Below are 13,199 nucleotides of genomic sequence, written 5' to 3'. Positions count from 1 at the left end.
AGGTGCGTGACGGGGACTTCGTCGCGGAAAAAGGGGTTGAACTCGTCCTCGTAGAGGAAGAAGTACATGACCAGGTTGAACTTGGGGGAGTGGCGCACCATGGCGTCCCAGCTGCTCTTCTTGATGCTGTGGAACTGCTGGCCCGGGGTCTCGCTCACCACGTCGATGCGCAGGTGCTCCAGGTGGACGTGCTTCTCGGAGGAGAGGGCGATGAGGAGCTCGTCACTCAGCAAGTGATAGTTGAGAGCCAGTTCTCTCAGGCCGTGACACTGATCCGCCACACACAGGATGCCTGACAGGAGGAGAATGGGATTTAAGTCGCTGTTTCTGACCAGGGCCGCTAAAATATATATCCGTGCTCAGTTGTAATACACTTTTTCACCACTTGTGGCAGTAATGACAATATCAAACAGAACAAGTCTGGAGTTCAAGTCAAAGAGACGTTTTTCAGCGCAAAAAATATGAAGTTTTTTTTAAATTGCCCTTTAATTTCGTTAAACATAATTATTATAAAATGTTATGTATTTTACCACAACATAATTGTATGTAAATTTATTTTCCGTCAGTTATTTATGATTCCTTTCTTCTGCAGTAAATGTAGTCAGAACTAAAGATGTTCGATAATGGCTTTTTTGTCGATATCCGATATTGTCCAACTCTTAATTACCGATTCCGACATCAACCGATACAGATATATATAGTCATGGAATCAACAAATTATTATGCCTAATTTTGTTGTGATGCCCCGCTGGATGCATTAAACCAGTGATTTTCAACCTTTTTTGAGCCAAGACACATTTTTTGTGTTGACAAAATCCGGAGGCACACCACCAGCAAAAATCATTAAACAACGAAACTCAGTTGACAGTAAAAAGTCGTTCATATATCAATATAGCTCTTGTCTCAAAGTAGGTGTACTGTCACGACCTGTCACATCACGCCGTGACTTATTTGGAGTTTTTTGCTGTTTTCCTGTGTGTAGTGTTTTAGTTTTTGTCTTGCGCTCCAATTTTGGTGGCTTTTTCTCTTTTTTTGGTATTTTCCTGGAGCAGTTTCAGGTCTTCCTTTGAGCGCTATTTCCCCGCATCTACTTTGTTTTTATCCTTCTTCGTGGGGACTTTGTCGATTGTCATGTCATGTTCGGATGTTACATTGTGGACGCCATCTTTGCTCCACAGTAAGTCTTTGCTGTCGTCCAGCATTCTGTTTTTGTTTACTTTGTAGCCAGTTCAGTTATAGTTTCATTCTGCACAGCCTTCCCTAAGCTTCAATGCCTTTTCTGAGAGGTACTCACCTTTTGTTTATTTTTGGTTTAAGCATTAGACACCTTTTTACCGCCACGCTGCCTCCCGCTGTTTCTGACATCTACAAAGCAATTAGCTACCTGCTGCCACCTACTGATATGGAAGAGTATTACACGGTAACTCTGCCGAGCTCTAGACAGCACCAACACTCAACAACAACACATCATTTGCAGACTATAATCACTGGTTTGCAAAAAATATTTTGTACCCCAAATAGGTGGAATTAGATAATCTCCCACGGCACACCAGACTGTATCTCACGGCACACTAGTGTGCCGCGGCACAGTGGTTGAAAAACACTGCATTAAACAATGTAACAAGGTTTTCCAAAATAAATCAACTCAAGTTATGGAAAAAAAATGCCAACATGACACTGCTATATTTATTATTGAAGTCACAAAGTGCATTATTTTTTTTAACATGCATCAAAACAGCAGCTTGGAATTTGGGACATGCTCTCCCTGAGAGAGCATGAGGAAGTTGAGGTAGTGGTGGTGGGGGGTGTATATTGTTGCGTCCCGGAAGAGTTAGTGCTGCAAGGGGTTCTGGGTATTTGTTCTGTTGTGTTTATGTTGTGTTACGGTGCAGATGTTCTCCCGAAATGTGTTTGTCATTCTTGTTTGGTGTGGCTTCACAGTGTGGCACATATTTGTAACAGTGTTAAACTTGTTTATACAGCCACCCTCAGTGTGACCTGTATGGCTGTTGACCAAGTATGGGTTGCATTCACTTGTGTGTGTGAAAAGCCGTAGGTATTATGTGATTGGGCCGGCACGCAAATGCAGTGCCTTTAAGGTTTATTGGCGCTCTGTACTTCTCCCTACGTCTGTGTACCACTCCGTACAGCGGCGTTTTAAAAAGTCATACATTTTACTTTTTGAAACCGGTACCGATAATTTCCGATATTACATTTTAAAGCATTTATCAGCCGATAATATCGGACATCTCTAGTCAGTACTTTTTTTTTTTTTTTTTTAAATCAGCCTGACCTAAGCCTAATGTTTGTGTTTAATAAATAATAATCTTTGTGATTAACACACATTTGACAAGGTTGTAAACAGTAAGTATCAGTCAATCAATCAATGTTTATTTATATAGCCCTAAATCACAAGTGTCTCAAAGGGCTGCACAAGCCACAACGACATCCTCGGTACAAAGCCCACATAAGGGCAAGGAAAAACTCACCCCAGTGGGACGTCGATGTGAATGACTATGAGAAACCTTGGAGAGGACCGCATATGTGGGTAACCCCCCCCCCCCCCTCTAGGGGAGACCGAATGCAAAGTAGGCTATATATAATTACTGAATGATTAAAATCAAGAATAAGATTACTTATTCAATGTTAGTATCAGAATGGACCCGGGACCCTCTGTAGTGGAAAGGTTTTACTTTTCCTCGGAGTACAGAACGATCACACTGTTCTAAGAAAGCACAGCTTTTAGGTTCAATACGCACGACTGAATATCTTAGTTTCTCTGACAGTAATGTGTTCATATAAGTTTAGATTGGGTTATGTCCTTTCTTAATTTATAATCTATAATTTTAGGGGGAAAAATGGGTCTGGGGGCCGGTATATCTGATTTTTAGGAACAAAACCTCACAATAATGTCTGATTGAAACTAAAAATGTTATGACAGACCGCCTTAAAAAAACGGAATGGAATTTTAAATTTTTTTACTGAATGAGACACCCAGAATGTACATGACAATAAAAAATGTGGGATTTACAATATTAACTATGAACGATAAAACACTGAATATTGACAACATTTGAACGTCATACAGCCTCTCGAGCGACACATTTCACAATCAAGCGAAACAACAAAAATGCAACAAACAGCAAAATATGAACGCGAAAAGGTAAAAAAAACAACCTACCTACAATCTGATACATCACTAAGCTTTAGAACTTTGTTGTAAAAATGTCCTTCCGCGTCTGTCCCTGACACCCAGGCTCCGCTCTGGAAACACTCCCCACCCACACTGATTGGTGCCTCGTCTGATCTGCTGTAACTTAGATTACCATTGTAACTAATTAGATTACCAGAGTAACTAGTGTATCATGCAAAAGCGAATATTCCTACCATTGAAATACTTTGTATAGTTCAAGACTACCGGTAATTTAAAAACATTACTGCACATTATATTGGCAGCTACAGTTTTCATCTAAAACAGGGGTGCTCATTACGTCGATCGCGATCTACCAGTCGATCTCGGAGGGTGTGTCAGTCGATCACCAGCCAGGCATTAAAAAAATAGTCCTAAAAATGAGCGATCATAAATCTTCACTATGACGTCACTTTCGTCACTTGATTGACATTCACGGCACCCGAGGGTCTTCTGAGATGACGCTGGCTGCTGCCAGATCATTAAAATTACCGACTGGAAGGCGAGAAACACTTTATTTCAACAGACTCTGGCGCCGTACCTGTCGTCAAAACTCCAAAGACCGACTGCACAGTTGCACAATAAAAGCTCTGCTTCATCCTGCCTACGCTACCAAAATAAGAGTCTCAGAAAGCTGGCGTGCACAAGCTAGCAAGCTACGGAGTTTGCCGACAATGTATTTCTTGTAAAGTGTATACAAAGGAGTACGGAAGCTGGACAAATAAGATGCCAAAAACCAACCACTTTCATGTGGTATTGGACAGAAAGGAGGACTTTTTTTCTCCTCCATTCGAAAATGCGGACGTTATCATCACCACTGTCTGATTCCAATCAATGCAAGTCATCACAATCAGGTAATACACCAACTTATATTCTTGTCTTCATGAAAGAAAGGAATCTATATGTGTTAAACATGCTTGTATTATCTTTAACCACCTTTAACTTGTTAACAATATTAACTATATGTGTTAAACATGCTTGTATTATCTTTAACCACCTTTAAGTTGTTAACAATATTAACTATATGTGTTAAACATGCTTGTTTTATCTTTAACCACCTTTAAGTTGTTAACAATATTAACTATTTGTGTTAAACATGCTTGTATTATTTTTAACCACCTTTAAGTTGTTAACAATATTAACTATTTGTGTTAAACATGCTTGTATTATTTTTAACCACTTTTAACTTGTTAACAATATTAACTATATGTGTTAAACATGCTTGCATTATCTTTAAACACCTTTAACTTGTTAACAATATTAACTATATGTGTTAAACATGCTTGCATTATCTTTAAACACCTTTAACTTGTTAACAATATTAACTATATGTATTAAACATACTTGTATTATTATTAAACACCTTTAATGTATTAACAATATTAACTATGTGTTAAACATGCTTGCATTATCATTAAACACCTTTAACTTGTTAACAAAAACATATATTTCATCAATAAGTAAATATAAATTATATATATGAATGAGGTAGATCCCCACGACTTGAGCAATTGAAAAGTAGCTCGCCTGCAGAAAAAGTGTGAGCACCCCTGACCTAAAAGATCTAAAAAAAAAAAGTTATTTGGGAATGTCTGGCGGGCCAGATTGAAAATCTTAACGGGCCTTAATTTGCCCAGGTCTGCTTTAAGGCGTACATTCTTCTACATGTGTTAAAAGTTCAGACATGTCGGCAGAAAGGATTGATCGCGTGGAGATGGATGGCCGCACCAACAGCGACAATTGTTTCTGATCAATCAGATGGTAATGATCGTTTGTCACGTCCGTCGTGTTTGTTCCTACCTGCAGGTGACACGTGAGGACAACTGCTCATTTTCAGCAGTTTTAGCGTGTCACTGTTATTGGCCACCAGGACTTTGAGGGAGGGATCGTCTACAGGCGTGTCGTCAATCTTCAGGGACGACAACGATTTAGAGTTCACGAAAACCACCGTCAGCGCCGAGATGAAGTGAGACTGTTGAACAGAGCAATAAAAAACAGATTAGCGTTTCCTTCCCTATGCTAAAAGTCCTGTTTACACTCCTTTTGTGTGTATTAAGGCTTGTTGCTAAGACAATGTTTCTTAATCAGCCTTTTTGACAACTAATAAGTCAAAATATTAGTTGTTAGTCTACATGATGAACTACTTATGTCAGAGAAGAAAACATTTTTACATTTTCAAATACAGTGGTCCCTTGGTTTTTGTTGATCGCCACATCGCGCTCTATATGTCTAGCTATATCTCTAGAGTGGGTCTGGGTTAGTTTTTGCCTCATCCCTCACTTAAAGCGTGATTGAAGAATGCAATACCGACCTTATCAGTCTGAACGAGAAAGAGATGATACCATATTATCTGCTCACATGTGCTACCTGGTGGTTGTTTGAGCACACATGCAGATGGACTCCGATAGTCCCACTCCTTAATGCTTCCGTCACATGTAGGATTCTCACAGGAATGAGGCAAAAATACAACCTTTACCTACTGTGAAGATTAGTGATTTAATGGATTATTATTTGTTTTGTGAATGGCCATGAAAATATGTTTTGATGTATTGCAAGTTAATTTATTGAATTATAAAGCGTCACTTACGGCACCTGTGACGACAGCATGTAGGGGTGCACAGGTGAAACTGATTGGACAAATGTCGGGTTGAGAGACGGGCGGTGAAAATGGTTTTTGACCACTTCTTACGCAACACTTGAGCTTTAGTTTTTTGTTCATAGCTTTGTATGCAGTTAAACTTGTTTTTGTTCACCTTGGATGGACTGTTGGAAAGAAGACCTTTTTGCAAATAAAGCTATTTTTTGAGAGACTTAAGTTGGAGCCGGAAGTGCGTTTGAAAGTGCACCGCCTGTCCATGGCCTTTGGATTAGAACCTGGGAAAGCTTGGAAAAACCGATACATACTGTGTATGGTTTAGATCAGTGTTTTTCAACCTTTTCTGAGCAAAGGCACATTTTTTTTCATTGAAAAAATCCCGAGGCACACCACCAGCAGAAAACAATGAAACTCAGCAGCCGATATTGACAGTAAAAAGTCGTTCTCGCAATTGTTGGATATGAATTCAAACCATAACCAAGCATGCGTCACTATAGCTCCTGTCTCAAAGTAGGTGTACTGTCACGACCTGTCACATGACGCTGTGACTTATTTTGAGTTTTTTTGCTGTATTTCTGTGTGTAGTGTTGTAGTTCTTGTCTTGCGCTCCGATTTTGGTGTTGATTGTCATGTACGGATGTACTTTGTGGGCGCTGTCTGCTCCACACGCTGTAAGTCTTTGCTGTCGTCCAGCATTCTGTTTTTGTTTACTTCTCAGCCAGTTCAGTTTTAGTTTGGTTTTGCTTAAGCCTTTTGTTTATTTTTGGTTTAAGCATTAGATGCCTTTTTAACTGCACACTGCCTCCCGCTGTCGCCTGCATATCGTGATCACGACAAACCATGTTCCCGACATTGACAAAGCAATTAGCTACCTGCTGCCACCTACTGATATGGAAGAGTATTACACGGTTACTCTGCCGACCTCTTGACGGCACAGACAATAATTACTGGTATGAAAACAATATTTTTAACCCAATTAGGTGATGTTACATAATTTCCCACGGCACACCAAACAATATCTCACGGTACACTAGTGTGCCGCGACACAGTGGTTGAAAAAGACTGGTTTAGGTCACTCAGCACGAATCCATACTGGATAGACTTGTGGTGTAACTGTGCTAGTTCACCGAGTACACACCGAGAAGGACAAAGAATAGAAAATGGACAGATGGATGCAGAGTCAACCAGTGGTGACATCATAGAGGGATAATGACTTGCAGGTGGGGACTTGTAACAAGCACTTTTTGTAAAAAGAAAGACACAGTTGGACCTACGAATGTATTAATAACGCGACAAAAGATTGAGTTTCCGACGCGTGGAATTCTTAGTGTTTGGAACTGGAGTCGCACACAAACAGATTAGTTAGATACGAGCAGAATTTGGCTGTGGATGAAAACTGAGGAGAATCTTAAACCGAGGCACTACTTTGATATGTTTTACTTCCTTCTGACATGTTTGTACAAAAAAAACTGATATGAGCTGACCTTCGGCAGCTCCATGAAGCTGGGCCGAGCTGTGGAGATGAGGCCCAAGGTTTTGAGAGAACAGTTGACGAGCTGAGAGAGGATGTCACACGCCGCTTCTGCAGACTCTCTGCTGCTGTCCACCTGTGCACGGAAATACCGGTCAGAACCCCACGCCGCGCCTCTGTCGAACGTGCCTGCTCACCTTGAAGCTGACGTACTGCAGGTGGTCGGCGTGCTTTTTGATGATCTGTTTGATGAGGTCGGGGTGCGTGGCCTTCAGGTAGGAGCTGGCTGGCTGGTTCAGCTCAAACTCAAAGCAGCGCCACAGCTCGGGCATGTGGAAGGCGTGGTTCCAGCACCGACACACCTGCGTTTGCACAAACAAAAACAAATATTCCATTTTACTGTACTTTAATCAAGTAACTTTGGCGCACCACTGGATGGAGCCCATGTACCAGTACCACAGATTGACAATCACTGTCTTAGTTCATTACTTTATAACAGGGGAGTCCAAACTTTTGCCACAGATGGCCACATACTGGAAAAAAATCAAAGCATGCTGGGGGCATTTTGATATTTTGAATTTCCAAAACCAATACAATATATAGATTTTTGTTTATCTTTAGGGCTTCCCTCAAGTTTGGTCCCGAAAGGGTTACAGTCATAAAAATGTTGAAAATAAATCATATATAACATTTTTTGGAAAGCTTAACTCTCTAAATCAACTTCAGATCTGTTGCTATTAAGTTTTAATATATATATATATATATATATATATATATATATATATATATATATATATATATATATATATCATATTATAAGGGAATAAGCGGTACAAAATGGATGGATGGATATATATTTAATATACGTACCGTATATATATATATATATATATATATATATATATATATATATATATATATATATATATATATATATATATATATATATATATATATATATATATATATATATATATATATACACACACACACACACACACACACATACGTGTGTGTACATATATACACACATATGCATGCATATATGTACATATATACCAGGGGTCGGCAACCCAAAATGTTGAAAGAGCCATATTGGACCAAAAATACAAAAACAAGTCTGTCTGGAGCCACAAAAAAATAAAAGCCGTATTACATACAGATAGTGTGTCATGAGATATAAATTGAATTAAGAGGACTTAAAGGAAACTAAATGAGCTCAAATATAGCTACAAATGAGGCATAATGATGCAATATGTACATATAGCTAGCCTAAATAGCATGTTAGCATCGATTAGCTTGCAGTGACCAAATATGTCTAAGTGATTAGCACTCCACACAAGTCAATAACATCAACAAAACTCACCTTTTGTGTATTCATGCACAACGTTAAAAGTTTGGTGGACAAAATGAGACAGAAAAAGAAGTGGCATAAAACACGTCCTGGAAAGTCGGAGAATGTTGTACATGTAAACAAACTAAGGTGAGTTCAAGGGCCGCCAAAATTGGTAGGACAAAACGGCGCTCGCCAAATACTCGAATCAGTGAAGCATGTTTAATATAAACAGTGTGCTTTATAACAATTAGGGAGGTTTGTGTCATGTTTGTCCTCCTACAGAAACTATATTAACACAAAACATTTTTTTTCCCCCTCATCTTTTTCCATTTTCCATACATTTTTGAAAAAGCTCCAGAGAGCCACTAGGGCGGCGCTAAAGAGCCGCATGCGGCTCTAGAGCCGCGGGTTGCCGACCCCTGATATATACATACATACACATATATAGATACTAGTGTTGTCGGGATACCAATATTTTGGTACCGGCACCAAAATTATCTTGATACTTTTCGCTACTTTTCTAAATTAAGGGGACCACAAAAAATTGCATTATTGGCTTTATTTTAAAATATCACGGTACATTAAACATATGTTTCTTATTAGTGGCGGGTGGTGGACCGGTACTTTTCAGAAGCGGTATAGTACCGAATATGATTCATTAGTATCGCGGTACTAGACCAATACCAGTATATCGTACAACCCTAATACTTACACATACATGTATACACACATACATATATACATATATTTATCTTTTTTTAAATGTCTGTAATGCTCTTATAGGTAAAAAAAAAAAAACAACACTGTTTTTTTGGCAAAAACACAAACTAAGCAATATATTCACCACCCAAAAATTGGATTTGAAGTATTTGGAGCCTTAATTAGCGAACAAAACTTGATTCATTAATATTTTGTGAACAATGACGGTTTTAAAGAAAAGAATAAAACAGCCTGTATGGCAGCTTTGTGATATTAGAGTCAACATTGCAGCTTTTTTACGTAACATTTAAACTGTTTGCTCTTTTATTCCACTTTATGCTGGGCACAAATAGCCCCAAGGCCACACTGTGGACACCAGCGAGTTAGACTAAACTTTGGGTCTTGTTCCATTGTTAGCTAGCGTAGCAAGCAGGGTCAGAGGCCACGCCCCCTTCCTTGCAGGGAGACATCCCATAGGTCACATACAGGTACCAGAAGAGTCCAATACTGTACTGGCTCCACAGTGTCATTATAGTACAGTACCATCATTAATCATGTTTGCATCACTTCTCTCAAACATGTTCCATTCAAGATTCCTTATTGTCAATTCGCCATGTGTCCAAAACACACAGCGCACCGAAATTTCCCTACGGTGTAATCATAATATAAAATATTGAAAAGTGTAGCAATATAATACAACAGTGCAAAGAAATTAGGTATGTAACAATAAACGGTAAAACTGGTAACTGCGGTAAAACCCCCAAGGGTTGAATTAATATTAATGTTTTAAATTAAAATGATGGAGAAACTGTGATTGATAATGCACTTTGATAAACTCATGGACTTGAAAACAAGAGACATTAACATCTTTCCCCATCTGGGAACAACATACCCCAATTTAAATGTATACAAACACATTACTATCAGAGCAACTAAGATATTGCCAGCTGTGCTCTCTTAGAACAGAGTGATCGTTCTTTAACTGGGTATATCGTTCTACACCCGGGGGAGGTGTTCTAACGGTGTGTTCAAGGACAACCGGACAGAATAGGACGACAAGGCCCGCCAGAAATAGTGAAAAATAATGGATTTTATTTGTTACGCACTTTTCATTTACATTCATCTTAAAGTGCTACAGTCCAAACCATTTTTTTTTATACAAATAAAGTTTAGCCATTAAACGGATACAATTGTAAAACTATAACACTATCAGTGAAGCATAAGAAACATAAAACAACAAAATAGTGGCTTTTCGAACAGTGTGTCTACCGTATTTTCCGCACTATAAGGCGCACCTAAAAACCACAAATTTTCTCAAAAGCTGACAGTGCGCCTTATAAACCGGTGCGCCTTATATATGGGTTAATATTAATATTAATTTTCATAAAGTTTCGGTCTCGCAACTACGGTAAACAGCCGCCATCTTTTTTCCCCGTAGAAGAAGAAGAAGCGCGCGGTGCATGCTGGGATATGTGACGTTTCATTTCCATTTGTGTGTTTATGTAAAGACCCCAAAATGGCTCCTATTAAGTGTGTTGTCTGTCTAATTATAAATAATGCAGACGAGGCGTGTTAACTGAGTTCTCAACGTTTACTCACAGCGTGCTCATAACCACATTCTAACTCCCAGCATACAACAACGCTTCTCAGGGCTACCGCGCATGCTCGTCACTATCGTTGCATGCTGGGTAGTGTAGTTGTTATATTTGCTAGCTCATAACATTACATTAAGAGACACGCTTACGTGCTTAATTCAATACTCGCCGTCATTCCGGGTGGATTGACAAAAGACCTCCAGCCGCTAGATATTGGTGTCAACAGGGCATTCGAAGCTAGACTGCTAACTGCGTGGGAACAGTGGATGACAGAAGGCGAACACACGTGACGTTCACCAAGACAGGGAGACACTATCTGCCAGTGGATCGTAAATGCCTGGGCTGATTCAGTCTCATCTGTGGTCCGAGCTTTCAGGAAGGCAGGAATTGTCACTGAACTTATAAACGGCAACGACACTGACTCCATTAATGACGACTTCGACGAGACGGAGCCGGCCATGTTGGATGCCGTATTCGCTCAACTGTTTAATTCGGACACTGAAGAGGAAGAATTCGAGGGATTTGTGAATGAGCTATAACTTCATAAAGTGAGCTTTACATTTTTATTTAGTGTGTTGTGTTGTGTGACATTAACGTTTGAGCAACGTTGAGTTATTGATATATTGTTATTGCTCTGCACTATTTCACGTGTTACTATATTGTGATTGCACGTTTGATTTACGTAACACGAGTAAATCAGCTGTTTATTCATTTTGGGAGTGAACAGAGTTGTCAGAACGCTGGTTTGTTATCTATTAATAAAATTTGACTGACCTATCTGACTGTTTTGTTGACATAGGTGCGCCTTATAATCCGGTGCGCCTTATATATGAACAAAGTTTTGAAATATGCCATTCATTGAAGGTGCGCCTTATAATCCGATGCGCCTTATAGTGCGGAAAATACGGTACTTATTAAAAAAAATGGCCTTAATGTCTCTTGCTTTCATGTTACCGTTTAAGCCAGCTCGCGCTGTCAACAGTCCATGAGTTTGTGAGTTTCTCCTACCTGAGAAGCGTAGGCCCGATCCAGCAGAGGCAGGAACTGGAAGATGTGCAGGAGGATCTCCTGGGGCAGACACTCCCAACACACCGCCGTCTCCTCCAGCTCCGCCTCCCTCTTCTGTTTGCAGGAGCGCTTGAGCGAGCCGCCGCTGGTGCCGCCGACGTCCTCCGGCTGCGTCCCTTGCAGACTCCGTTTCATCCTGGAGTTCACATGGGTTATTATGGTTATTGTGAGGAAACAATGACTGACGTGAATACCATCACACTATGCAAATTAAATACATCAACGTACAGGAAAATCCATTAAAAAAAGTATGAAATCCCTTGCCAGCAGAGAATGTTAAAAAGCATCTAAATGGCGGACATTAATTCATGAAAACATTATGAAGCTGCTGATGGTGTGTTTGACGGAGAAGTCAAATACTGTACATCACTATTACATTACTTCACAAAAAAATTTCCAAGTGCAATTTTTGATGTGAAGTAATCAGTCTTAAATAGGTCAATAATTCATAACATTTATTTTGATTTATTATTATTTATTCTGCAATGACACGTTTTAAAAACGCAAAGGTACTCATAATTGTTACAAATGAGTCATAATTTTTTTAAATTCACTTTCAACACTTAAATCATTAGATCAGAGGTGCAGAAAAAAATGGTTTTACATCTGAATTGTGGTTCTTATTCATCCAGCTTCTGAATTGATTCATAATTTTCAAAAATCGATTTAAAAAATATATACCGGTATGTATTTCTATTTTTATAAAAATCAAACTTCAAATACATTTTTAGGTCATCTAGATGCAACCAGGTGGAGCTTTAGTTTCATTATAATTATGTATACTATTTTATGCGGCAGCTGTTACATATACCGGTACTGTAATATTGTACACGGTAGTTGGTATATATTGTATAGATTATATACAAATATCCATCCATCCATTTTCTACCGTTTGTCTCTGCTGGAGCCTATCTCAGCTGCATTATAATATAATAATATATCAGTATATATCATATACTGTATATATAATATGTAAATATTACATATGTTATATTTTATATTGCTACTACGGTACATTTTTTGTCTACTTTATACCTGCATTATCCTTTCCATCCTTACACTCTCCATCTTTTGTAACTGAGCTACTGTGTGGAACAATTTCCCTTGTGGATCATTAAAGTTTGTCTACGTCTATACCAAATAGTACATTGCAAAAATTGGTCTGAATCTAGAACAGGACTGAAACTAATACTGGGCTGAATTGGTCTGAATCTAAAATAGGACTGAAACTAAAACGATTTCAA

The 13,199-nt window shown here is 39.0% G+C and overlaps 1 protein-coding gene across 1 annotated transcript in view; it reads right to left on the bottom strand.

Annotated features, from left to right (window-relative positions):
* LOC133616186 (F-box/LRR-repeat protein 3-like) overlaps positions 1 to 12,090 on the bottom strand; it is a 13,382-nt gene extending 1,292 nt beyond the window's left edge. The window contains exons 1-5 of the mRNA XM_072914805.1: positions 11,896 to 12,090; positions 7,455 to 7,619; positions 7,271 to 7,393; positions 4,991 to 5,162; positions 1 to 292 (exon numbers count right to left, since the gene is read on the bottom strand). The exon at positions 1 to 292 is cut by the window's left edge and continues 1,292 nt beyond it. Coding sequence (XP_072770906.1) covers positions 1 to 292; positions 4,991 to 5,162; positions 7,271 to 7,393; positions 7,455 to 7,619; positions 11,896 to 12,090 — 947 coding nt within the window. The remainder of the gene's footprint in view (positions 293 to 4,990; positions 5,163 to 7,270; positions 7,394 to 7,454; positions 7,620 to 11,895) is intronic.
* Positions 12,091 to 13,199: the final 1,109 nt, after the last annotated feature.

Source organism: Nerophis lumbriciformis, linkage group LG15 (genome assembly GCF_033978685.3).
Source record: "Nerophis lumbriciformis linkage group LG15, RoL_Nlum_v2.1, whole genome shotgun sequence".
NCBI classification, from domain to species: domain Eukaryota; kingdom Metazoa; phylum Chordata; class Actinopteri; order Syngnathiformes; family Syngnathidae; genus Nerophis; species Nerophis lumbriciformis.
Note: the sequence above shows the minus strand (reverse complement) of the source record. Positions and strands in the feature narration are given on the sequence as shown.